The sequence below is a fragment of the Coturnix japonica genome, chromosome 11 (assembly GCF_001577835.2).
Source record: "Coturnix japonica isolate 7356 chromosome 11, Coturnix japonica 2.1, whole genome shotgun sequence".
Taxonomy (NCBI): domain Eukaryota; kingdom Metazoa; phylum Chordata; class Aves; order Galliformes; family Phasianidae; genus Coturnix; species Coturnix japonica.
In genome coordinates, this window is record NC_029526.1 from 1,863,779 (window position 1) to 1,887,733 (window position 23,955).

General features: G+C 56.4%; 5 protein-coding genes and 1 long non-coding RNA gene across 29 annotated transcripts; 2 read left to right on the forward strand and 4 right to left on the reverse strand.

The window, feature by feature from the left end:
- Positions 1-502: 502 nt before the first annotated feature.
- On the forward strand, positions 503-4,935 carry LOC107319120 (partitioning defective 6 homolog alpha-like). Of its 2 annotated transcripts, none has more exons than XM_015873754.2 (3): positions 503-1,026; positions 1,775-1,997; positions 3,940-4,935. In XM_015873754.2, the coding sequence occupies exons 1-3, from the start codon at positions 910-912 to the stop codon at positions 4,725-4,727; spliced, it is 1,128 nt and encodes a 375-aa protein (XP_015729240.1). In that variant the 5' UTR covers positions 503-909; the 3' UTR covers positions 4,728-4,935. The 2 variants fall into 2 exon arrangements, with proteins under 2 accessions (XP_015729240.1, XP_015729241.1); XM_015873755.2 differs by having other exon boundaries at positions 3,943-4,935.
- Positions 4,936-5,966: 1,031 nt separating this feature from the next.
- On the reverse strand, positions 5,967-12,685 carry ENKD1 (enkurin domain containing 1). 18 transcript variants are annotated; one of them, XM_015873727.2, is made up of 9 exons: positions 12,599-12,668; positions 11,411-11,481; positions 10,424-10,518; positions 10,065-10,289; positions 9,577-9,749; positions 7,885-8,046; positions 7,578-7,747; positions 7,246-7,382; positions 5,967-6,753 (listed from the first exon to the last, which is right to left on the reverse strand). In XM_015873727.2, the coding sequence occupies exons 3-9, from the start codon at positions 10,506-10,508 to the stop codon at positions 6,593-6,595; spliced, it is 1,113 nt and encodes a 370-aa protein (XP_015729213.1). In that variant the 5' UTR covers positions 10,509-10,518; positions 11,411-11,481; positions 12,599-12,668; the 3' UTR covers positions 5,967-6,592. The 18 variants fall into 18 exon arrangements, with proteins under 18 accessions (XP_015729213.1, XP_032302973.1, XP_032302970.1 ...); XM_032447082.1 differs by having other exon boundaries at positions 11,399-11,481; XM_032447079.1 differs by having other exon boundaries at positions 11,351-11,481.
- LOC116653968 lies at positions 12,302-13,967 on the forward strand. 4 transcript variants are annotated; one of them, XM_032447087.1, is made up of 5 exons: positions 12,302-12,490; positions 12,782-12,844; positions 12,954-13,108; positions 13,200-13,294; positions 13,701-13,967. In XM_032447087.1, exons 2-5 carry the CDS (start codon positions 12,819-12,821, stop codon positions 13,902-13,904), a joined length of 480 nt encoding a protein of 159 aa, XP_032302978.1. In that variant the 5' UTR covers positions 12,302-12,490; positions 12,782-12,818; the 3' UTR covers positions 13,905-13,967. The 4 variants fall into 4 exon arrangements, with proteins under 4 accessions (XP_032302978.1, XP_032302976.1, XP_032302979.1 ...); XM_032447088.1 differs by lacking the exon at positions 12,302-12,490 and adding an exon at positions 12,611-12,678; XM_032447085.1 differs by lacking the exon at positions 12,302-12,490 and adding an exon at positions 12,604-12,678 and having other exon boundaries at positions 12,782-13,108.
- A 313-nt stretch (positions 13,968-14,280) lies between these two features.
- On the reverse strand, positions 14,281-19,208 carry GFOD2 (glucose-fructose oxidoreductase domain containing 2). 3 transcript variants are annotated; one of them, XM_015873751.2, is made up of 3 exons: positions 19,101-19,208; positions 18,678-19,014; positions 14,281-16,440 (listed from the first exon to the last, which is right to left on the reverse strand). In XM_015873751.2, exons 2-3 carry the CDS (start codon positions 18,931-18,933, stop codon positions 15,542-15,544), a joined length of 1,155 nt encoding a protein of 384 aa, XP_015729237.1. In that variant the 5' UTR covers positions 18,934-19,014; positions 19,101-19,208; the 3' UTR covers positions 14,281-15,541. The 3 variants fall into 3 exon arrangements, with proteins under 3 accessions (XP_015729237.1, XP_015729238.1, XP_015729239.1); XM_015873752.2 differs by lacking the exon at positions 19,101-19,208 and adding an exon at positions 18,048-18,159 and having other exon boundaries at positions 18,678-19,076; XM_015873753.2 differs by lacking the exons at positions 18,678-19,014; positions 19,101-19,208 and adding an exon at positions 18,409-18,641.
- LOC116653969 lies at positions 16,770-18,041 on the reverse strand. Its single transcript, XR_004308661.1, has 2 exons — positions 17,345-18,041; positions 16,770-17,314 (listed from the first exon to the last, which is right to left on the reverse strand). It is a non-coding gene; the product is annotated as an uncharacterized LOC116653969 (long non-coding RNA).
- A 379-nt stretch (positions 19,209-19,587) lies between the features above and the next one.
- Positions 19,588-23,875, reverse strand: LOC107319126. The gene is made up of 7 exons (XM_015873761.2): positions 21,595-23,875; positions 20,874-21,182; positions 20,517-20,708; positions 20,397-20,444; positions 20,210-20,323; positions 20,033-20,079; positions 19,588-19,871 (listed from the first exon to the last, which is right to left on the reverse strand). Exons 1-7 carry the CDS (start codon positions 21,653-21,655, stop codon positions 19,758-19,760), a joined length of 885 nt encoding a protein of 294 aa, XP_015729247.1. The 5' UTR covers positions 21,656-23,875; the 3' UTR covers positions 19,588-19,757.
- Positions 23,876-23,955: the final 80 nt, after the last annotated feature.

Below are 23,955 nucleotides of genomic sequence, written 5' to 3' on the forward strand. Positions count from 1 at the left end.
GTTCGGCGCCGCTTCGCCATAGTAACCGGGACAGCGCCGGACAGCGGAGCGCAGTGGGAGCAATGAAGGCCGCGGTGCAACACCGGGACCCGGGTTCGAATCCCCCTGTGGCGCAAGTGGTAGAAGTGCCGCTCTGCTACACAGAGCCTCGAATCCCGGGTGCTGGACTCCATGATCTCTAAGGTCCCTTCCAACCCGCACCAGACTGTGATACTGTGATACTGTGATGATATGATACCCTCGGGCCGGGCTCTGAACCGGGCCGCGGTGACATGGCGGTGACATGGCGGTGACATGGCGGTGACATGGCGGTGACATGGCGGTGACATGGCGGTGACATGGCGGTGCTTTGGTGCTGTGTCCAGCTCCACACCCTGCAGCGCGGCTTCCTCGGGCCCAAAGCGGTGACCATGGGGTGGCCGCAGTCTCGGTGCTGCGCAGCTCAGTGCGCTGAGCACAGGGTGCAGCTCAGAGCAGGAACCGAGCCCGGCAATGAGCCCGGTGCATTGGACCCGAGGTGCCGGGCTCCCGGTGCCCTCTGTCCGTGTTACCTGCGTCAGCGCTGACCCCGCTGTCAGCGGGATTATGTGTCTGACCTCATTGCGCTGACCCGTTAACCCCGGGGCAGCACGGCTCTGCTCCCCGTGTGCTGCTGGGCACAGCACCGGGAGCGTCAGGCAGCGCTGGGGGCAGGCTGCCCATGCTCGGCTCTCACAGCCGTATCGTCTGTTTTATTGCCGGTCCCACCGCTGTGTCCGTGACCCCGCACTCCCGGGGTCCCCCCGCTCCCGGTCCCTCCCCCGTTGCTACAGCGACGTTGTCATCGCGCTCCTCCCGCCCCACGGCCCCGCCCCCGAGCCCCGCCTCGACCAATGGCAGCGCGCCGCCAGGCCGGGCCGCGGTGACGTCATGGCCGGTGAAAATCCCCCGTGGCCGCGGGAGCGACGGGGCGGCGCGGGCAGCATGGCCAGACTGCAGCGGGCACCGGGCGGGGCCGGGGGGACCGTCATCGAGGTCAAGAGCAAGGTAAGAGACCGTGACGTGACGGTACCGGTACCGGTACCGGTGCTGATGGTGCCGATACCGGTGCCGATGCCGGTGCTGATACCGGTGCTGATACCGGTGCCGATGCCGGTGCTGATGGTGCCGATACCGGTGCTGATGCCGGTGCTGATACCGGTGCCGATGCCGGTGCTGATGGTGCCCGCCCGCCCCGGCAGTACAGGTGGGGGCGGCATATCTCAGCGGCATCCCGGCCGTTCGTGGCCCTGCTCCGCTCCCGGTGCCGCAGCGGTGCCGGTGCCGTACGGACGGGGATACCGTCATCCCGCCCTCTGTGCGCGGTGAAGGGCGCCGCGCCGGGAGCGCTCGGCAGGTGCCCGGCGGCGGCGGGGGCAGCCGTACGTTTAGATGTGCACGTGTGGGTTCGGTGTCCGGTCACAGCGGGGCTCCTCGGGCCAGATGTGCATCCGGGCACCTCCGCTCTCTCCGGAGCGAGGGGGCATCCAGATGTGTACATGCATCCAGATGTGTACACGCATCCAGATGTGTACACGCATCCAGATGTGCCCCCCCAGCACACCCTCGCCCAGCTGTGCTCTGCCAGCCCCCAGCCCTGCACTCACACAATGTGTCTCCTCCAGATGTGCCTCCGCCTGCCCCTGTGTCCCCACGTGCCCCCTCCCCATTAATTCGTGCCCCATTAATAACAGCTGGGGTCCTGCCAACCCTCCTCCAGCTCTGACCACCTTTTCCTCCTCCTCCTGCTCTGCAGTTCGATGCCGAGTTCCGTCGCTTTGCCATGAAACGCTCCAGCGCCGGCACCTTCCAGGACTTCTATCGCCTACTGCAGAACGTGCATCAGATCCCCTGCCTGGATGTGCTGCTGGGCTACACCGACGTGCACGGCGACCTGCTGCCCATCAACAACGACGACAACTACCACAAGGCTCTGTCCTCCGCCAACCCCCTGCTCAGGGTCATCATCCAGAAGAAGGGTCAGTGGTGGCTGGAGAAGGGCTGGGATCTATTGCTTGGGACACGCAGGGTGAATGGCAGTGTTCTTCTGGCCCTGTTCTTCTCTTTGTGCTGGGGGGTGGCTTGGGAGGAGGTGACACCATGGCCACCCAGCCCATGTGTTTCACCTCTTGGAAGTCGCCTTTGCAGCCGGGCTGGTGTGGGCTCCAAGCAGTGCAGCTTCCTTGTGCCGGGCTGCAAAATAGCTGTGATAGCAGCAGCCCAAGTGCAGCTGCATGGGATGGACCCTGAGCACTGTGGGGGCTCCAGCACGTGGCATTGGCCCAGGTCCCCAGGTGAGGGGTGATGTTGTGCTGCTGTCAGGTTCCCTGTGCTCTTGCATTGGTTTCCTCCAGTACCACTCAAGCAGCTCCCAACCATCCCCTCCTGCACCCGGGCAGCAGCACGAGGCAGGATCCTGGCAGAGGGGCTGCAAGAGGGGCACACGGAGAGGCCAGGAGCGAGCCCTGCGTGAGTCATGGCTGATTTAGAATGGATCCAGGTCATTCCAGGGCTGGGCTGTAGTCAAACCAGTCCCCGGGTTGGTGAGGATCACAGGCAGAGCTTCATTCATACACTGGGTGCAGGGGGAGCATGCATGCAGCGTGTCCGGATGTGTGGGTTTGGAGTCCCCATGCAGTGGGTTTGAAAAGCAAAAGCCACAACACGTTGGCTCCCTGTGCCACCACCCACACATAGAAGTAGTGGAGACATCCCAGTGGTGCCCAGCTGGGGGTGGGTGCTCAGCCCCAGGGCTGGGCTCGGGCTCACATGGAGGGCAGGAGGATTCCCAGTGCATCCCCAAGGCGCTGAGCGGCACAGCCCGGCTGCCTCTCGCCCCCCAGAGAGCAGCCATGTGCTGAAATAGCTGTGGGAAAGCCTCCACCGCCCTTCCCAAAGCTAAAAATAAGGCAGGCGGTGAGTGCAGAGAGATATTTATAACCCAGGAGCCCTGGCAGCCCAGCTCGTCCTGGGAGAAACCCCGCGTCCCTGCAGTGCCATGGGCTGCCCCGTGCCCAGAGCAGGGTCTGGTGCTGGCAGGGAGCTCCTGCACTTGGCAGCCTCTTCCATGGGTGCTGCACTGCGTAGAACGATGCCTTCCCCTTGCTGTGGCACCGGGGCCAGGCTTTCTCAGCATCCTCCTGAGGTCATTTTGGGACTGGGTGCTCTCTGTATCGGTGGCAGAACAGCTGCTGGTTCTGCAGACTGGGCTCTGAGGATGCTCATAAACCATGTGCAGTGTTGGAGGGATGCAGCGGCAACACAGCATCCAGATCTGAGCTCCCCCATGGAAAGGGGTGGGGAGAAACCAGAAAGAGCCCAGGGAATGTTCCTTGGCCCCTAGGGGATACAGTCAAGGGAGGGATGTGGGGGAGATGGCACCCACTGAACAGCCCCAGAGCGGTTGGTTGGGGGGAATAGAGCCAGTCCCTGCATAGCAGTGCCTGGAGGTGGAATGAAGTGCTGGCAGAATGCATGGGTTGGGAGGTGGGGGGCCGTGGGGACCCTGCAGCCCTGGGATGGGGCACTGGGAGGTGGGTGTCTCTGTTCTGAGTGTGGCAGGGCTCTGTGGCCCTGACCTGGTCATTCTGTTCCAACAGGGATAAGGGACTGGGTCACGTGTGGGGAGCTGGCATGTGTGCCACAAAGCAAGGCACAGCAGCGGCCCCCAGGCTGGCAGAGCCGGCAGCTCAAGCGTTAAACTGCAGAGCTTGGCTTAAAGTGTGATTAAGGCTGAATCACCGCCTGGATCCCACTAATCCCAGCCGTGTGTACACTGGGTAATCCCAGGAGATGGGCCCAGAGGAGACAGCAAGAGCCGGGGCGATGTTTGGTGGGGAAGGCTGGTGAGCTCATGGCTGCCGCGCAGTGCTCACAGTGCTGAGCCCGGTATCTGACCGCATCCCCCTTTGCTCCCCACAGCAGAATCGGACGCTGGTGTCTTTGCCTCCAACTCATTGCAGAGGAAGAAGAAGGGGCTGCTGCGCCCCACACACTGCAGGGCCAAACCTCACCTCCTCATTGGCATGCCACAGGACTTCCGACAGATCTCCTCCATCATCGATGTGGACATCCTGCCCGAGACGCACCGCCGCGTGCGGCTGCACAAGCACGGCTCCGACAAACCGCTGGGCTTCTACATCCGCGACGGCGTCAGCGTGCGCGTGGCCCCGCAGGGCGTCGAGAAGGTGCCCGGCATCTTCATCTCCCGCCTGGTGAAGGGCGGCCTGGCAGAGAGCACGGGGCTGCTGGCGGTGAGCGATGAGATCCTGGAGGTTAATGGCATCGACGTGGCCGGCAAGTCTCTGGACCAGGTGACGGACATGATGGTGGCCAACAGCCACAACCTCATCATCACCGTCAAACCGGCCAACCAGCGCAACAACGTCATCCGCAGCAGCAAAGCCTCGGGCAGCTCGGGGGTGTCCACGGACAGCACCCCCAGCCAGCAGACCCCCAGCCCGGCCTCGCAGTACCTCAGCAACTACAGCACAGCTGAGAGCGACGAGGAGGGCGACCTGGTCATCGAGAGCGACAGCGCGCCCCACTACGGCCCCATGGGCTGCCCCAATGGGGGCCCTGCTGACGGACCCCTCCCTCCCAGCCTGTCCCCGCACAGCTCACAGGGCTCCCTGCAGTCCCTGGGCAGCCACGATGGCAGCCCCGGCCGGGGCAGCGTGCAGGAGGATGGCACCCTGCTCACCCTATAGCCGGACTGCTGGTGTGCACCGTGGCAGTGGGACTGAGCGGGGCTACCTCTGCCCTGTCCTTACCCTGGAGCCTACTCCTGCCGGGCACTGCCCATCTGAGCCCCTCACCTCCCTTCTTCCACCCACGTGGGTTTTTTAATTATTTTATCAAAGCGTGCATCATCAAGTAATATATTGCAATGGACAGTAAAACCTTTTCTAAAAAACACCCTGTTTGTCCATCATTTGCATTGCTGCAGGGGCCAGCAGTCTCCATCCAGGACAGCAGATGGGTTTGGTGCTTTGGGATGGGGCAGGTGTGTCCCTAACAGTTCTGCACACACGTACCTTTGCTGTTTTCCAGGTGAGCCCAGCAAGGCTAACTGCAGAGCTGTCCTACAATATATGCTCAGGCTGCTTTGGGCACTGTGAGCCCCCACACCCAGGGCAAACAAACACAGGGTCCTGATGTGGGTGCTGCTGTGTTGACATCTGTCTTACAGGAGGACCCACAGCCCTCCAGGACTGCAAGGCACGAGCTGGGTGCAGCTCCCTGTGGCCACTGAGCTGGGCTCCAGACAGGCAGGAGAGAGATGCAGACAGCAGAGCTGGTTAGTCCAGGCTTGTTTATGGCAGGGAGTGCACTGCAGCAGGGCTGGGGCTGCTTGCAGCACAGCATTGATGCCCTGAGGACAGCCCTAAGGAGGTATGGGGCCATTTTCTGGCTGGTACCTTGCCTCCTCCAGCCCCAAGCACTGGGAGCTTCCTTGGGGCTTGGCAGCAGTGCTGTCCCCCAGCAGCCCCGGGGCACAGGATGAGGCTAAAACATCTCACCACCCTGGTAAGCCCCAGATCCTGCCTTGGGATGGGGGAAAGGCTGCAGCAGTGCAGCTGTGTGCAGCATTTGTCCCATGCAGTGTTGGTGGAGCAAGCTGGACAAGGCCATGAGCTGTGGATCTGGTTCTGCTCTGGGCAGCAGATGGACCAGAACCCTCCAGTGATGCCCTCTGGGCTGAATCTTTGCTCCACAAAGCAGGACCCTACATAGAGCTGCTGACACCCCTATGGTGCATTGATGGTACAAAGGCAGAGCTCACCTGCACAGTGGTACCTACCTGGCCATGCCCTGTGCTCTACTCACTTCAGGCCATCCCCAGTGGGGGTCTCACAGCTCTCCTGGCTGCACCACATCAGCACTGCTGCTTTCTGCTGCCCACCACCAACTCCTGAGGCCCCGCTGAATTCACCAGGACACATCAATGTGGGAAAACTATGATTCTATTGGAGCACATCCCACCCCACGGACAAAAACAGCCTCTCCAGCCACCTCACCAGGTCCCCCTGCTTCCACCCCAGCCCTTCTTTGAATGGGAAGCACCGGAGCCCTGTGCCTTCTGGCTGCTATTGAGTGCATGCAGCAGGATGGAGAGGACAGAGGCACCGGCTGTGTGCATAGGATGGGTCAGCACGGAGCCCAGGGCAAAGGCTCTGTGTGCAGCAAAGCCTGCAGTGCCCAGAACAAGCTGCGCTGTGGGGGAAAGAAAAGGACAACCAAGTGCAGAGCAGCAGCATGGGGGACCTCCTGCCAGTGTGTAGAAACAGGAAAATAAGAAGCCATGAGATCTGCGCCATCGATTCCGAGCACACAGCTGATCTCTGTGAGGAGTCAATCAGCACGGGGACAACTGTTCTCCAAACTGCACAGCGGAGCCAAGTAGCTCCTCTCCCTCCAGTTTCCCTGGATGTGCCCTGGGAGCAAGAGGTGCCAACTGCGTGTTGGACACAGTGCTGACACCGCAGGGTCCTTGGTCTGCCTTCCTCTCTCCTCTCCTCCCCTCCCTTGGGATGCTGATGCAGAGCAGTGCGGTGCTCGCAGCCCCATGGGCTCAGGAGTCCAACTTGATGAAGACTTTGGGCCTGGAGAAAATTTTGAGGGCTTCTTCTATCTGGGAGAGCTTCCTTTCCAGCTCCACTCGCCTCTTCTGAACACTGAGGGTGTCTGCACGCATCGGCAGCATCACCAGGTCCTTTATCAGCTGCTCCTGGCCTGGAAAACACAAAAAGCTGCATGAGAGGAAGAGAAATTCCCTTTTTTCCTAACACTATAACCTCACTGTTCAGCTGTTAAAATGGCAGCAGCATGGGAGCAGGGACCTGCAGAGAATACCCATCCCTGGACTGAAATCACAGCTGGAGGAGGAGGCCCAAAGCCCCAGCTCTAAGGTAACTCCTACTTTGAGCAAGGGTTGGACAAGAGACCCCCAGAGATCTCTTCCAACTGCAGTATTCAAAGTACAATAGGAACCCTAATGTTAGGTCCCCTGGGCCAAGCCTGTTCCAGAAAGCCAGCCCTGTAACCTCCATGTCCTACCATGCCAAAGGATCGCTCTATCTACACACACGGCTGTAGTGCAGTGATTACTGGAAGACCCCAGACTCCAAGAGGCAGGAAATCAGGAAGGAAGCCTGTGCTCCTAAGCTTCACTCTCCCTAATCCTGCCTATTTTTGAGCTGGAATCCTCTTTTCTTTTCTTCTTACTCTGCTTCAGATTGCTGAGCATCTCCAGCCTCTGGCCCTCGGGCATCATGGTGTGGCCGGGTGGCGTGTCGGGGTCCGGCCGGCTTCGCAGCTGCTCCTCCATCTGTCTACGCCACTGCTCCTTCCTCTCCAGCAGGCTGCAGGGCAGACAGAAACTGCTGTCAGCACCACTGGCAGGAAGGGCTGCCCAGGAATGGAGCCCTGCTGGTCTCCACGTCACTGCCTGAAGACCACAGAGCCCCAGGCTGGCAGCACCCACACCCCCCTGCTCCATATTCCTTTGCTGTGTTGGGAAGCACTTGGATTTAGCCTGGTCCCTCTGCCATACATACTACTGGGGGACGTGGCCCTTCTGCTTGGCGTTGTACTCCTCCTGCTCCCTCTGCTTCTGTCCCAGCAGCTCATCCAGCGCCTGCAGGGACTGGGAGCGTCGCAGAGGGGCCCGCTTGGCATTGCGGGCGTTGTGCTTGATGAAGTTAATGCTACTGCCCTCCACCTGCAACTGAAAGTAGAGAGCGGGAGGCAGCGGGAGCTGTGCATGGCACACACAGGCAGCTGCTCTTATAAGAAGCAGAGTGAGCAGTGATATGTGTGAGATGCTGAGCGGATTCACAAAGACAGTTGTGGTGTGCAACTCACCTTGGTTTCAGCACCCAGCACCTGTAGAGACTCAGTGCTGGCTGCTGCTTTCATGCTGGCAGGGCTTGGGGATGGTGGTCTGCCCGGCCTGATCCCGGGGCCACAGCGAGAATATGCCCGTAGGAACTTCACAGCCTCTGGGTGAGGAGGTGGGGAGCTCTCCTGGGAAGGGTGCAGGAATAAAACAGAGAAAGGGCTCAATGGGATGATGGGGCACAGAGAAACTCCCCAGCAAAGTCTGGGGGGGGTGAACTGCAAGCTCAGCCACAGGTTTCCATCAGACAACAACGTGCTTTTCTGCTGCGATTTGGCTGAAGTTCTGCACACAAACCACAGGCAGCAAAGACCAAACCAGATCAATAACGGCAACAAACCCACAGCTGGCAAATGAACTTGGTGAAGATGCACTAAAAGGAAGAAAAAAGACCCGCAGGAAGATCCACACAGACCACAAGTGGGACAGAGTCCCTCCTTACCAAAGCAAACTGCAGGCACGGAAGCAGAGCAGCATCACATAACCCTATAGAGATACACACCAGGGATGGGAGGCATCATCAGAGGCAATGGTCAGCTGCACAGCAAGGTGATGCTGGATGCTGCTGTTAAGGAAGCAGCTGCAACTGACAGAGATGAAGGAGAAAAACCTCCACGCCAGACTTCCAAGACTTAACAGAACCAACTCCACCTGTGAGCAGGAGCCCCACACAAGATGGAGATGCATTGAAGGGAACACGTCAGCTCCAGGAGGGCCTCAGCAATGATTAAAGCAACGTGAGTCAGCCCTGGGGCCTCCGAATCCACAGAGTGCAGTAACACACCACGCAGTAACTGCACAGAGAGAACACCCCCACCCCACAGAACAAAAGAGGATCTCAATCATCCTCTGATCCTGAGGGTTTGTCAAACAAGAGCGTAGGCTTGTATTCATTCCTAAGGCACAGGTGGGTTTGCTCCTGCATGTGGAAGGTCATAGACACCAGTGAGCAGGTTGGTGGTGCACCAGAAAGAAGGGGCAAGGCTTCTGGAACTGCTTGGAAATCACCTTTGTAGCACCACCTTGTTGGCTCTAGGGACACAGAATGGAGGGAAGTGATGAGGAGATGAGGAGGAACCTGAAGCATCAGCTCAGCTGTGAAGCAGCAAGGAGGGTGTTGCTCAAGTGGTGATGCCCAACACATCACCCAGCTTCTCCTTGGTGCAGTTTGGAAAGCCCCCAACAGATGTGTTACTTAAACACCAGGAAAGAAAAAACTACCCAGAGAAAGGAAAAGAAAGAAGCCAAAAGCAAAGCAAAATCTACAGGAGAGCGGACACCACTGGGAACAGAAACTGTGCCTGTTCCAGCTCAGTACACAGTTGGTAAAACCCAACTGCGTGTCCACAGGGTCCTGAGAGCTGGCACGAAGCCTGGAACAGCCTGAATCTCTTCTTATCTGCCCCGGTGCCATGCAGAAAGGGTGAGGATAAGGATCTGTGGGGCACAACACCACTGGCTCTTGGCACGAGCCCCAGACGTGGAAAGCTGAGAAGCCAAGTGGCTGCACCTCAGGACAGGGATAAGCTGAGGGCTGCTCTGCACCACGCCAAGAACTGCCCTCAGATTGCTACGACAGGAGGCAGCAGGCAGAACGGGTGATGGGATTTTATTCTTCTGACCCGCCAGGAGAGTTGAAGAGCCCCCTGGGCACACACCTGCAGTCTGGCCTTCACCTTCGACTCCACGTTCTCATATTTCTGGGATTTCCATAGAGCTTTCACAGGTTTGGGCTGGCTGCGCTCCTGGGCTCGCTCCCTCTCTTTGCACTTCTTCTGAATCTCCTTTATTCTCCTCACGTTTTCCTTCTCATGGTCCTTGGACTCTTTCCCTGCACAGCGAGGGGAGACACAGCTTTCAGCCCTCAAACACTGCCAGCAGACGTAGGCTCCTGGATCACAACACCAGAGCTGACAGCTCCATCTCTAAATCCACCCGTGGAAACAGCAAGTCCTCCCCCCACCAAAGACCACACAATCTGTGCATTCTGCCCCCCATGCTGGGAGGGCTGACCCTGTTTTTGGAAGACCTCAGCTGGTTCCCTTCCAGTTTTGGCACAGTGGTTGTGGCAACCACCACACTGGCACCATCCAGAGCCTGGGGCAATGCCAGGATACAAAGCCAATAAGAGCCAGGCAGCACTTACTCTTTGCTGGCAGACCCCCACCAAGAGAGAGCCCATCGAGCTGCAGCAGGAGGCCGAGCGTTCCCTTCTGCCCCTTCTCCAAGTAGTCCCTCCCGCTGGGGCGGATGCGAGGGGCTGGTTGGGGCTGCTGGGCACTGCTCAAAGCACGGGCTGAGCTGGGAGCTGAATCCGTGGGGTGAGAGGTAAAATCCAACCGCTGAGCATTGCCTTCCAGCCTCCCCCGAGCTACAGAGAAAGAAAGAAACAAAAAGCAGGTTGGCACCATCTCACATCACTGCTTTCTTCAAGCAAGTGATGCCAAAGGTCCCCCTGCACCTCTGCCTCATGTTTTCCCTTCTTATAAGCACCCAAGGACTCACCTGAGAAAGGGCGTCTGTAATAGTCTGGGAAGACCGTAGGGTCTGGAGGGATGGGCCCAGAAATCTTGGATGGCCCTTCACACATTCTGCTGTCTCTGCAATGGAAACCGACCATGAGTGAGAGGTGAACTAAACACAGCTCACGGAGCCACTGCAGAGCTGCAGCTAATGTCAGAGAGCTCATATCCAACTGCAGGGACAACCTGCAAGTAGGAAACAACCCCAAATGGACCCCATGGCTGCCCAGTGCTGTGGGTGCCCATCCCTGCAGGTGCCCCAGGCTATGGATGGACCCTGGGCAGCCTGAGCTGGGGAGCAACCAGCCTCCAACAGGGCTTGGGGCTGGGTGGGCTTTGAGGTCCCTTGTAACTCAACCGTGCTGTGATTTCATGTAGGTAAGGCAAAGGATCCAGCAGCACCACCCCTACTGCAGGACTGACCAGCACTGATCCTCAATGTCTGCCTACAGCTTCAGCACAGAAAATCTGACTCCTGGGTCTGCAATACCAACAGATTCAGCCCTATGGGAAGAGCCCCTTTTAGGATCCTCAGCATTCCAGCACTGACAGGACACAGCATCTCCCATTTCATTTAGAAACCAATAAACAACCAGTGCAAGGCTGAGCGAGCCTGACTCATAGCAACTAATGCACTGCTGTCTTCCCTGTTCAATTACCCTTGTTGACATGAGACCCATTAGCAAAAAGCTATTATTCATCTCCCAGACACAACTGCAGAGGCAACGCAAGCAGTGCAAGCACTGCACACCAGCAGGCATGTCCAGAGGCTGCTTTGTACCCAGTCATCCTGCAAAGGCTACTCCTGAAATGCTTCAGAGTCTCAGGCTGCAGTAAAACAGCACCATTCTCTTCTTATTTAATCCCATTTAAAATGGACAGAGCTAAGCCAGAATGGACTCTCTTATACCAAGAACAAAAGCATCCTCCAAGAGATGACTCCGGGATAGTTACTGGCCTTGAGACTCACATCTGATCTCGGTCTGAACTCTCCTCCAACGCCAGTAATTTAGGTGCAAAATGACAGAGTGAAAGCAGGCCCTGTAACAGAGCAGGCAATTAGAGCAGGGGGGGCTGGAGGGGGAAAGGCAGGCAGATGGGATGGGAGGTGGGGGATGGAAGGCTCCTCCTGTACCTGAACACAGGGCCCACATCCCAGTGGCACCCTGCCCTGCTGCAGGCAGCCTGCAGATGACACCCACACCCTGATTTACAAGTCACGCTGCCTCTGGCTTTGGATCTCACAAGATCACACAGCACTATGACAGTGCTTTGCCTATCTGGGTGCTCACAGCAAACCCTCCCATGTGGGACAACAGCCCCCAGCATCCCCAGCATCATCATCATCATCTGGCCTTAGGATGAAGCATCCAAACCTACAGCTCCCTAGAGCAGGATTTGCAGGTGGCTGCTTTGCTCCTATCGGTGGGACAGCAGGGCTGGAGGATGGGGCTGTTTGGAAGCTGAGGGCTGAGCAGGCTGCATCCCACCCAGCTGCAACCCCACGCAGGAACCAGAGATGCACCGTGCAAGCAGGAGGAGAGCAGCAGGAGCACGTGGCTACAGGTGGAGCAAGGCCAGCCCTAATATGCACCTAGGAAAGCATCTGTAAAGCTGTGTTAGAAACCTGAGCATCAAAAGCAGCTGTTGCCAGCAGCAAACAGATGTACGTGAGCAGCTCCTGCTCACCCGGGCTGCAGGGGGGGCAGGGAAACTGAGCTGCCCGCAGTTCGCTCCTCCCGGCCGTTCCTCTTCCAGCACAGCTCGGTGCCACCCACCGGAGCTGCGAGCCCGGCCGGGGAGCTGCGACCTCATGCGGAGCTGGAGCTGCGTTGTTCGGCTTTGTGCTGCTCCGAGCCCGGTTCTGCAAAAAGCACGGGGGGAACAAAGGAATAAATGAATCCATCTGTGGATAAACTGCGATAAGAGCTGCGATAAGAGCTGCGATAGGAGCTGCGAGCAGCAGAGCGAGACAGCCGGGGCCGAGCAAAGCGCTCGTGGCAATTGGGCCGTTGGCTCCTTCCCTACCGTTATGGGCGGAAGGAACCGGGTCAGAACCGCTGCGGGGGGACGGGACGGGATGGGATGGGATGGATGTGATGGGATGGGATGGGGGAGGATGGAGGCACCCGCCGGGCTCCGGCCGCACCGCACGCACCCACCGCGCTCCGGGCAACCGCCGCTTCCGCCGGGGGGGGATGTTGGGGCCGTGCCGGGCTGAGCCCCGCCTGCACGGAGGTGTGGGCACGATGGGCGGCTCGGATCGGCCCCGCTACGGGCCGGGCTTAGTGCCGCGCTGTTGCTGCGTTCCCCCGGTAACGCCCCCCCGTCCATCCCGCAGCCTCCTCCCGGCCGCTGTCGGATCCCGGCGCTGCTCCATGTCCGCCCCAACGCAGGACGCAAAGTGAGGCGGCCCGTCCCCTTCGGGAGCCGGCTTCGTGCTGCACCGACCGCCGTGTTGAGCCGCACGGCGCAGCGCTGGCCATGGCCTGCAGCACATCCCTGTCCCGCAGGACTCACCTGCAGGTGCTGCAGGACCCCGGTTTGCAGCCCCCCGCTGCTGAGGGCGATGCCAACCCCGCTGCCGAGCCGCAGGGAAAGAGCAAGAAGAGGAAAAGCACGAGCAACACGCAGCCGTGCAAAAAGGTCCCACCTCGGGACGCGCTGGGTGAGCACCCATAGGGAACAGGGCAGCAGGTCGGAGCTCCGTCATCTTTCAGGTCCCTTCCAGCCTAAACCGTTCTGTGATTCCCCTCCAGGCCGGCTGCCACGTCTGCGCCCCTTGTATCAGTACATCAACCTCAGCACGGAGCTGATGTGCCCAGCAGGAGGGGAAGGGGAAGGCAGGCAGCAGGTAGGGCAGCTGCTCCAGGGCTGGAGAGAGAAGTCCAGCAAGGCTCAGTGAGCACGATGCATGGTTGGGAGCCCCTCTGACATGCAGGGCCAGGCACAGAGCACTCTGTGCCAACCAGGCCAGCAAGGAGGGGAATGACTTGCCAGCAGGTCATGGCAATGGGGAGGGAGCAGAGATGTGCAGGATGCTGTGGCTCAGCCCCTCAGAGATGGAGGCTTTGCCCTCGTGTGTGCCACTCTGGGTGTTCCCAGGGGCCCCAGCGCAGGCATAAAGGAGGTCTCCCAGTTCAGGAACAGCTTCAAAGCAGATCCAGCATCAGCAGGAATGAAGTCAGACCGATCTGTGAATGAAGGCAGGGACTCTTCCAGGTGAGCTCAGGAGACATTATCTCACCTGCTTTCCGTAGCACACAGCCAGCACTGACAGGAGATGCTCAGAGCTGCAGCAGGATCAGCAATCCTCTACCTGGAAAGCATTGCAGGAAGATGCTGAACTGCCACTGGTGCAGCTGGAGGGAACAGCGCGTCATTTACACCCATCTGCTTCCTTCCTTCAGCCCACAGCTGATGAGTGCTCAGAGCCAAGGACCAAGCAGGCTCCCACCCTTTAGAACAGCACATCAGGACACTTGTTTATGTTGAAAGGAAATAAATACCTGCAAGTAAATGTCTCATTTAGAGACTGAGCAAAGAATGGGCCCAGCAAACTCATGAGGGTGTTGCTCCTTAGCATCTTCATTCATCACAACGGTCAGTGTGGGAGGCCCATGATAAACAGGGGATCTCTGGGACCAGTGACTCCAGAACAGCTTTAAGGTGAGAGGAAAAGCAAAGAGGTGGGGATAGCTCTGTGCTGCCCAAGGGGGAAAGCAAGTCCCATCACAAGATCCATCTCCTGCTTCATCTCACCTGGTGTGTTCAGCTCTATGATGGAGGTTTTGGCTCAGCTAAATCACACACAGGCACCCAGCTGCACAAAGAATGCCCTTAACAAACAACCCAGATACTTTTATTTATTTCTGTAGAAAACAAAGTCAGATAGTTTTCAGGAAGGGCCAGCTGATGAAACAGCGGTTTGCATGTTAACATACATAAATACACGGGGTTACCATTTTAGAGGGAAATGCATTAAAAAAAGCTTTTCAAGTAGACAAAATAAACATAGTAAAATTGTACTGTCCCTTCCACATACCTGCCCCAGGGAGAAACTCTTCTCCATGTGAACAGACTGCCAACAGCCACGAGGGCAGGCAGGACCACAGGGTTGATATCCAGTGTTTGAGGTTCAAGGCAGACTCTAGAGCCATCAGCGTGTGTAGTGTGACAGCTTCCCAGCCAGCACACAGGAGAGCTGCGAGAGGTAGGCAAGACCTCCTTACCTCCACCATCACATCCATGGAAGGTTAAGGTTTAACAGCTTCATCGGCAGCGACATCCTGAGCCTCATCTGCGAGCATGGGAGGAGCTCAGGAAGGCAGAGAAGCGAGGAGGTGGCCCTGCAGGCACAGCTCTGATGCTGCCAGGCAGTAAAACACAACTGGTGGACATGGAGCTTATGCAGGAAGGCTGCTGGATGCAGTCAGCGTCACGAGGAGAATGAAAAACGTCTGCAGGTATGGGGAGAAAAGCACAAGGCGTCACAGATTCTCCCACCGCCGTCACTGTGGATCTCACAGCACCCTTTAAATAACATACTGGTTTAAATTACTTTGAGAGACGTCTGCTGTACGCAGAAAGCCAACGGCGGATCCTTATTCTACAGACTGGATCCTGTTCCTTCTGGTCTTTGTCCTATGGCAGTTCAGAGGTGTGTCATGTCCACAAACCCTTTAATAAAGTATTACCGAGAAGTAAAACTAAATCAGGCTCCAAGAGAGAAGGCAAAGGCAGCTGAGCAACAGATGCTCCCAGATCCCTCTCTCCTCACTCTCACTTTAGGACTGTTAAAACAAGCCATGCAGTGGCACAGACCCCACGCTTCACTTCACTACCACGAGTGCAAATGGCAATTCAAGTTTTCCTAAGACTCCAAGACGAGAAATAAACATCTGCAAAACCGGAACGTCTCAAATCAAACCTGTTTGCATCTGAGCGTGGCGTTATTTTACAGGCTTTAAAAAAAACAACCCAACAACAAGAAACTCCAATTATTAAATAGGAATCTTAAAAACTCGAGAGGACTTTTAGAGCTGCAGCTGGAGGCATTCAATGTCATTCAATGTCATTCAATGTCCCAAAGCAGGGATGCTCAGAGGTTATTCCTTTGCAGCGCCTCACACAGGTTCTGGTTGGCATCTGGTTCCTCCGTCATCACCTCCACAGCCTCCCATTCCCCCGACCTGCTGGATTTCTTAATGGCCTCCACTACGCTCTGCATGTACAAGCCATCCTCAAATGAAGCTGCCATGGAGACGGGCTGGTGATCCCACGTCCGGCGATCTTCCTGCTCTTGGAAAGACTGCCGCAGCGCTTGCACCATGTACACCATTCCTTTCAGGTAGAGCAGCGGGATGTCTTTAAAGCCCTTGTCCAAAAGGCCTTTGCTGACAGTCAGAGAGTCGGTGAGCAGCAGCTCTTCTTGCAGGGCCGTGTTCTTCTGCCCATACAAGTCCGTGCCACGCGCTACGAGGCGGCCGCTGGACCCCACCACCATCACCTCGTGAACGAACGATCCGGGCATGTTGAAGTTGAGAGTCACAGTGCAACACACACCTTCACTCATCAGCATCTGGAAAAAGCAGAAGTCGTCGCTGGTGACGTGCCGGATCCCGCTTATGGCCGTGTTCTGCTTCACAAAAGTCTTGAGCAGGCCGTGGACCTTCTGGGCCCTCCTGCCCACGAGGTGGCTCAGCAGGTCGATGATGTAGGTGCCCATGGTGTGCAAGCCGCCTCCCCCCATCAGCTCGTCGCAGATCCAGCTGTACTTGTGGCTGAGCAGGCTCCCCCCGTAGACCCGCACGTCGCAGATCATCACGTTGCCCACGTAGTGCTCTTCTATCAGCTGCTTCATCTTCACAAAGGCAGGCAAGAAACGGAGGACGTTGCCGACGATGCTCATCAGCTTGGGGTAATACCTGGCAGCCGTCACCATCCTGAAGGCGTCCACCGAGGTAGCAGCTTTCTCACAGATCACGTTCTTCCCTATTCCTGCAACACAAAGGCCAAGAAACGGCATAGCACACGTGAGCAAGAAATGCTGACAAGCCCCCAAGGTTGCCAGGAAGCTGCAGTTTGTGGGCTTTCAAAAGCAAAGGTCTGGGAACTAAAATAGGAACAAGACGCCAAGTGCTTCCAAGATGCTTTAGTTGCAGAGCTGACAAACACCCACAGAGCTCCAAATACAGAGAGAGGATTTTTACATCACGGCAGATGAACTCCGACAGCTCTTTGTGCCGTTTAAGTGCTGCAGCTATAAAACCATGTGAATGGCTGTGCAGCCAGAGCAAGAAAATCATCATAAATGAGCAGAGGGGAGGTTTGATTTTGTGTTTTACCATCGCTATGAATTTATTAACAGACTCAGAGAAATTGAAGGAACACAACACTTAAGAGAAGGGAGGTTTAGGTCAGGTGGTAGGAAAGAAGCTGTAACTCAGAGGGTGGTGATGCATTGGAACATGATGCCCAGAGAGCTGTGGGTTCCCCATCCATGGAGGCATTCAAGGCCAGGTTGGATGTGGCTCTGGGCAGCCTGGGCTAGGAGAAAAACAACAACTGGTCTCTTCCAAACGCTGTATTAGGAAGGGGTGGGGAGGTGAAGGCACATACAAAGTGTCCCACACAGCCTTCAGCATCTTCCCCACACACAGCTCAGAGCAAACCCCTCACTGCAGCCCACTGAAGCCCTCCTAGGACACTAGAGTCAGTCTTACTCCCTGAGACCTCTCTTACGTTTGTCCTTATCCAGCATCAGGCTGGTCTGATGAAACCCACACCCCAGCTTTGTTCCTCTTAGCACAAGTTATAACGTTGACTCTAACCACTAAAGCCATCTACCTTCTGTAAATACACCCATGTACACCTGTACACCTGTAAATACACCCATGTACACCTGTAAACCTTCTGTAAATACACCCATGTACACCTGTACACCTGTAAATACACCCATGCCGTCAGATAGAAGCCCCAGCTCTCAATTCCTCTCAGTAATGCACCCAAGGCTGCACCCAGATGTCCAACTAAACCACTGCTGAAGCAGCAGAGCACTGCTGTGCCCATTGTACGACACTGGCAGCATCCAAGGAGCCTTCACAAACAAGCAGCTGTTGGTCAGCAGCCTCTCAACAAATAGAAGCTCATTCCCAAACACATTCTTTCGTGTCACGTCTTGTTTGCATGCGGTTTGCAAAGATCTCTGTGCTGCTGGTCACAGAGATGGGAAGCGCAACATGCAAAGAGCACAGCACGCTTGTTTGGCCTGTTTCAAGAACAGGAAACGTGTGTTTGTCCCAGGACAGAGCAGTGATAAGAGCCCTTTCTGACTCCTTCCTCCACAGTTAACATATCCACACTACAATCTGCAGGGACTCCACAAAACCAGAAAGCCAATTAACCTCCTTTGGAAGGTTCCTTAAGCAACGTAAATCAAGAAAGACAAGTGCAACGCTCCTCTGCAGCCACCCCAGGCTGCACACTGGGCTCCCTATGTGAAGCATTACCCATCCTGGAGAGGTTTCTGATGCTCTGCCTGCTGAACCTCATGGCACACATCACACACCACCATCCCCTCAGCCTGAACTCGGCCCCAGGCTCACCTCGCATTGAGGTGCCTGCATTTCAGCTGGGGGGCATCCACCACAAAGCTGCCATTTGAGTTCCTCTGAGATCAAAAAGCAGCACAGATTTTAGCAGAGCTTCTCGCTTTACCTGTTATGGAGATAGACCAGAAGATTACTCTCATCTGGGCTTTGATCGGGTGCACGAACTCAGTCCAGGCTTATTCCTTTACCCCTGCCGCACCAGGGCTTGTTTACTAACGTCTGTCAGTAATTAACTTATGCAAACAAAATAGCACAGCCTGGAAGCTACTAAAACACCAATCTATTATCACCAACCATTGGCAGCCAAGCCTTTCCCCATGACAAACATCTGAACGCTCAGAGCAAACACACTCACCATCTGCCCATCCTCATTTCGTGTTCCCACAGCGCAGTGAACACTTCACCCTTCCCTGTTTCAACTACAGATTGGGTGTGCAGCGATAGGACAAGGGGGAATGGGCTTAAACTGAGCCGGGGGAGGTTTAGGTTGGGTATGAGGGGGGGTTTGATGCAGAGGGCGGCGATGCACTGAACATGTTGCCCAAGGCGCAGTGGATGCCCCATCCCTGCAGGCACTGAGGGCCAGGCTGGATGTGGCTCTGTGCTGTAAGACAGAACAGGTACCTAAAGCCTTGACCGCGATCTGCCGGGTGAGCGGCGGGGGGATGTGGATGCAGACCAGATCCACGTCCTGGTGCAGCAGCACGTCGTCGGTGCGGCTGGTGTAGAAGGCGATGCTCATTTCCTGGGCCAGCTGCTTGGCTTCTTCTTCCGTCTTTCCCCACAGCGCCTCCACGTTGAACCCCTCGTCTCGCAGCAGTGGGATGAGGAGGCGGGCGGTGCTGCCGGCCCCGAACACCCCCACACCGGGCAGCTTCATCGTGCGGCCTCAGTGCTGGGGGGCACTAAGGGCCTGCACGGGAACGCCCGGCTGCTCTGCGTCCTGCCGCATCCTCGGGCCCTACGGGACGCAAAGAGACACGGTCAGCAGCGCCCACGGGCACGGCGCGCACCCGCGTGTCCCCTCCCCGCCCGAGCTGCCCTTACCCGCCGCGGGGGCGCGCAGCTCGCCGCCCGCTCCTCCTGCTCGCAGCGCATCGCGGCGCCGGGCGCGCTCCCGCGGCGGCGGCTGCACGCTCCCGATGCGGCCGGGCCCGCGCATGCGCAGAAGGCCGCCCAACCTCAGAAAATGGCGGCGCCCTAAGCGGCTTCCGAGCCTGGGGAAGGCGTGGCCAATCAGGAGGCGGGTCAAGGAAGAGAGGCGGGATTTCTGCAGACGGGCGGAGCCGGCAGCCAATCGGAGGGCGGTGCGGCGGCCGGACGGTGAGGGCAGCTTAAAGGCCGCGCGTGGCTGCCAGCTCTGCCCACCGCGGTGTCGTGGGGGGACGCGGGCGGCTCATCCGCCATCCGTGTCCCGTTCTCATAGCCCAGAACGGCCCCAGTGGGTTGTACAGGCCCACAGTGCTCATCCAGTGCCACCCCCACTGTGTGCAGGGCCAATAAAGACACAGCGAGGGAAACAGAACGTGTGGGCTGAGGTGTAAACCATTTACTAAGACAGAAAGAAGAAAGAAAAGACACACATATATACACATATATATTACAATAAGTTCTGTTGGACTAACTTGTTGCCTCATAGACAAGGCCGCCCATCTGATGGACGGGTTGCTGTTAACCAGCTGGTTGCTGCCGCCCTCGGCTCCATTAGAGCGGCTTGATTTCCATGTACACCACCTCCGAGGCTGCAGGCACTGCCCCTGTCCTGTCAAAGATCAGCTTCGCATACGTCACATCTTCCGTCTGAGGAGCTGGGGGGGGCTGCAGGGGAAGAGAGCAGTGAGCAGAGCCTTGGCTCTGTGTTGTGCAGTGCCCAGGGACTGACATGGGTTATTTGCCATTGCCCTTTCAGTTGTTATTCATATTGCCAATGCTTTTTGTTGGGGGGGGACATGGCACATGAGAAGCTCTCTTTGCCTTACCGTGCTGAGCTGGCTCATCTCTGCTGCGTGCTTGCTTTCAGGAGTCCCTACAGAGAAGATTACATCGAGTGCTGTTATGTTTAACACCTGCACGGCTGGGGTTTCACACTGCTTGTTTTGCCCATGAAGAAGATGCTCCCCAGCTCCCACAGCAGCACAGCCCACGTTCAGCCTTACCTTTAGCGTTGCTTTGCTTTCTTCTGCACAGGCACACCAAAATACAGAGCAGGAAGAGAAGAGTCACGACCGCTAAGCTGGGGATGCCGTATATGTAGGCGATGGTTATGAGATCTGAGGAGCACAGGAATGTGTGTGAGCTGCTGTCCCCACAGCAGGCTCCAGGTTTGGGCTCATGGCTGCTCACCTTTATGCATCCGAGGCTCACGGGTTGGAGGCATCTCGGGTTCAGAGCCTGGAAACAGGGACATGTGTGAGCACCCAGACAGAGGCAGTGGCACCCACAGGGAGAAGCAGTGGCACTTACTGGGAACCATCCCTTGGCTGGTGTTTTCACTGCCTGTGAAGCTGCTGCTTGACACGTTACACATGGTGGGCTCTGTGCTGGCTGCATCCTTGCAGTGCCCCGAGGGGTTACCACGAGGCTCTGGACATGTCCACCACCTCACACGCATGGTCTCATTCTCTGGCTGGAACATGAACCTACACAGCGCAACGGCTGAAGGAAACAAAGCAGCAAGTGGCTGCACGTTGCAGCAGATACATCCCACCAGCACACACTGCCCACAAAACATACATGACGTAACTGTGCCCCCTCCAGCAGCTGCCATTTATGAGCCGCAGTCACATCCCACCCACCTCACACAGCCCATCTCTGGCTCACCCCCACTATAGGTATAAGAGGTCCGGTATCTTTTGCATGGGCAGTTCTTGTTTCTACCATCCCCACAGTGTGAAATCTTCATAATGCATGTGTAGTTTCCAGCATGCTTTTCATTTATGCTTGCAAAGGTGAGGTTGGAAGAACCATTTCCCTCTTGTGGATGAGTCTCCATTACCATCTTCTCCTCCTTCTTTTTGTTTAGGATGCTACACCACACCAGCTCCTTGTCAGGTCTGTTTGGCATACAGTGGAGGGTGACATTTGACCCTATGGACACATCCGTGGTTTGCTGGGACTGGTGAGCCAGTTCTGCAGAAAAAGAAGCATGGAGGTTGTGTTTGTGCTGTGAAACACCCACATCCTCCTTGCGGAGCACTGAGGATGCCAGCCCCAGGCAGCCCCAGCCTGTTTGCTGTCCCAGTGGCTGGGCACATGCAGTGAAGGCACTGGTGCCTACGGGGAGTTAAAAGCTGCAGGAGCACAGGGCAAGCAGAAAAGCAGCTCTGTCTCAAACCTCCTGTAGGTGTGTTATTGCTGCATAGATGGAAGAGCTCAAAGAGGCAGCAACTGCCCTGCAGGCAGCCTTGGAAGGGCCAGTGCTGCAGCGCTGTGATCCTTCCATACTCCCAACAGAGCTGAGAGCAGATGCACCCAGCTGCCCACAGGTCCCCAGGCAGCAGCAGTGCCCCACTCTCCCCCCTTCCCTAGCACCTGCACTTACCAGTGGATGGCCATGCAAGGAGCAGCAGGGAAAGGATGCCCTTCAGCACCGGGATGCTCATGGCTCCTTCCTTGGCTCTGAAAGACCTCCAGCATCCAAATCACACGCGGTGGAGGGGTGGAGGCTGCATCCTCCCAGCACAGTGCAGGCAGTTCCTGTTTCACGCTCACCCTCTGCTTGGGTTCCTGACATGAGCTTCAGCCCAGTTTTATCCCCTGGTTCTGTTGCTTGATTCCATCTTTGGTCTTGTCTCAGCCACGTGCCCAGGGCTCTGACACAGACACACCACAGGTGCTGCTGGTTCCACCCTGCTGCTCCCAGCCCCCAGCATGGATGGGTGAAATGCACACCCCATGGGCACAGCAGGAAGGACTTCCCCATTCCCATCACCCAGAGCAGGGGACAGATCCAGCTGAGGAGGTGCTGCTCCTGCTGCCCATGGTCTTTGTTAACCTGCTGCTATCAGACATAGCCCTGTGGGAGCAATGCTTGCTCTGCTCCCTCTTACCCTCCTCCCAAGTGCCATTTGCTGCCATTTATTTTCACATCAACATCTGACATCAGGTATTCTCACCAGAACTACCTGTCCCTTCTCATCTTCCTTCTGTAAGGCACTGAATATTGTCCCAGCACAGCATCCATCAAGCTGACACAAGCAACAAGCTGTCCTGCTGGGCACCGAGTTGGCCACAAGCAATGTGCCCCAGCTGCCAACAAGGCCCATAGTATCCTGCATTAGGAGCATTGGCAGCAGGCTGAGGTGACTTTAAATACACAAAAAGAGAACTAGCCCTAAAATGGAGCTCTGAGGAACCCCACCAGTGACCAGCCTGATGGAACCCCATGTGTTGTAACCCATCAGCTCACCCTTCTCATTGCAAAATAACTGAGGTCCTGCAATGACATCTTAGTACCCTGGGAGTTAAAATCGAGGACTGCAGAAGGTTCTCTGCTTGTGCAACTGCATCAAATACCAGAGGAAGGCAGAGGAGGCTCAGCCCGTTGCTTCACCAGGAGGAAAAACCACAACGATGTGACAGCAAAGGCATTCAGAATTCAGAACTCTATCTCACAGCTGAGTGTGGTGGGGTCAGGCACAGAAGGGGCACACAGGAGCAAGCCAAAACCAGGGAGAACCCCAATAAAGAAGCAAGCAAGACGTGGAGTTACTTACCGTGACAACATGAGGAACTGGCTGAGATAATCTCTTGAAATCTCAAGGGCTTTGGCAAGAGCAAGCAGGAAATGTGGGGATCTGCCTTTGTAGATTATGGGGGTTAAAATCCGGAACTGAGCCTCAGAATTTCAAGTTCTCAGAAAGATGTCATCAGACTGGACACAACACAGGCATCAATGCCTACGTGAACGTGGGGTGATAATAAACACAGCACCTTGCTCACTGCATGCTGAGAAAAGGATCTCTCTCCATGTCCAAGAGTGGAAATGGCAATGGGAACCCATATGGGATGGAGGAGTGGATCCCAGGGGAGAAACCTGGGCAGGGCAAAGGGAAATAATGAACAGCAAAGCAAACCAAGAAGCAGGATTGCTCCTGAGGGATGGGTGGTTGGCAAAGAGGAGGGAAAGCAGGAGAGTTTTGGGAAGAACAACGGAAAGATGGAGGGAAGCAGTGGTGAAATGATAAGAGGAGGCAGTAAAAGGGTCAGGAGAGGAAGAGGATGGGGAGGAAAATGGCTCAGACCAAGAAAGCCATTGATTCATAGAATCAAACTGATTTAGATTGGAAAAGAGCCTCAGGATCGATGATTCCATCTATCAACCTGACCTGCTGAGCCCCAACACTGCAGCACATCCCTTCCACCTGCAGAGCAGCCTAGAATCAAGGCTGGAAAAGACCATTCAGATCATCCAAGCACCAACCTGTCCCTACCATGGCCACTATCCAGGAAGGGGACTAAAAGGATGAATACTCCTCAAAGCCAGCATGATGGCAGTAGAGTCCCACCAGATATCCCACTGCCAGAGTCTGCCCCCATCTGAGGGCCTCTCAGACAGCAATGCTGTCTGAAGAGAACAAGATTATACAGTCTTAACCATCATTAACTGAACTCTGCAGTATCTGAAAGTGTTTCCAGCTTGTTTAAATTCCAGCGCTGTGAATCATGGTGAAACAAAAGCCTCCACCACCTCCTCTGGATCTTATCTTATTTGCCCCTGAAAGGAAAGCAGAGCTCACTTTAAGGCCTGCCTTTATCATTGATGAACTCAGCTCCCTGTTTGGAAGGCACGCAGCGCTCCCACTGCTGCAGGAGACATTTGAGGGGGCCCATCTCTTACAACATTGTCCCTAATGGCCTCAAGCAGAAACCAAGTAAAAGGAGAGACACCTGTGTAAAATGC

Coding starts and splice junctions, on each gene's coding strand:
- LOC107319120 (XM_015873754.2), top strand. CDS start 910: ATGGCCGGTGAAAATCCCCCGTGGCCGCGGGAGCGACGGGGCGGCGCG. Junction 1,027..1,774: donor TCATCGAGGTCAAGAGCAAG/GTAAGAGACCGT, acceptor CCTGCTCTGCAG/TTCGATGCCGAGTTCCGTCG. Junction 1,998..3,939: donor GGTCATCATCCAGAAGAAGG/GTCAGTGGTGGC, acceptor TGCTCCCCACAG/CAGAATCGGACGCTGGTGTC.
- ENKD1 (XM_032447075.1), bottom strand. CDS start 12,255: ATGAGGTCGCAGCTCCCCGGCCGGGCTCGCAGCTCCGGTGGGTGGCAC. Junction 10,290..10,423: donor TTACAGACGCCCTTTCTCAG/GTGAGTCCTTGG, acceptor CTTTCTCTGTAG/CTCGGGGGAGGCTGGAAGGC. Junction 7,748..7,884: donor TGCTGGGTGCTGAAACCAAG/GTGAGTTGCACA, acceptor CTCTACTTTCAG/TTGCAGGTGGAGGGCAGTAG.
- LOC116653968 (XM_032447085.1), top strand. CDS start 12,639: ATGTTGGGGCCGTGCCGGGCTGAGCCCCGCCTGCACGGAG. Junction 12,679..12,781: donor TGAGCCCCGCCTGCACGGAG/GTGTGGGCACGA, acceptor TCCATCCCGCAG/CCTCCTCCCGGCCGCTGTCG. Junction 13,295..13,700: donor AAGGGGAAGGCAGGCAGCAG/GTAGGGCAGCTG, acceptor TGCTTTCCGTAG/CACACAGCCAGCACTGACAG.
- GFOD2 (XM_015873751.2), bottom strand. CDS start 18,933: ATGAAGCTGCCCGGTGTGGGGGTGTTCGGGGCCGGCAGCACCGCCCGC. Junction 16,441..18,677: donor GATCGCGGTCAAGGCTTTAG/GTACCTGTTCTG, acceptor TTTGTGTTGCAG/GAATAGGGAAGAACGTGATC.
- LOC107319126 (XM_015873761.2), bottom strand. CDS start 21,655: ATGAGCATCCCGGTGCTGAAGGGCATCCTTTCCCTGCTGCTCCTTGCA. Junction 20,445..20,516: donor CAGCCAAGGGATGGTTCCCA/GTAAGTGCCACT, acceptor CCCTGTTTCCAG/GCTCTGAACCCGAGATGCCT. Junction 20,324..20,396: donor TGAGCCTCGGATGCATAAAG/GTGAGCAGCCAT, acceptor TGTGCTCCTCAG/ATCTCATAACCATCGCCTAC.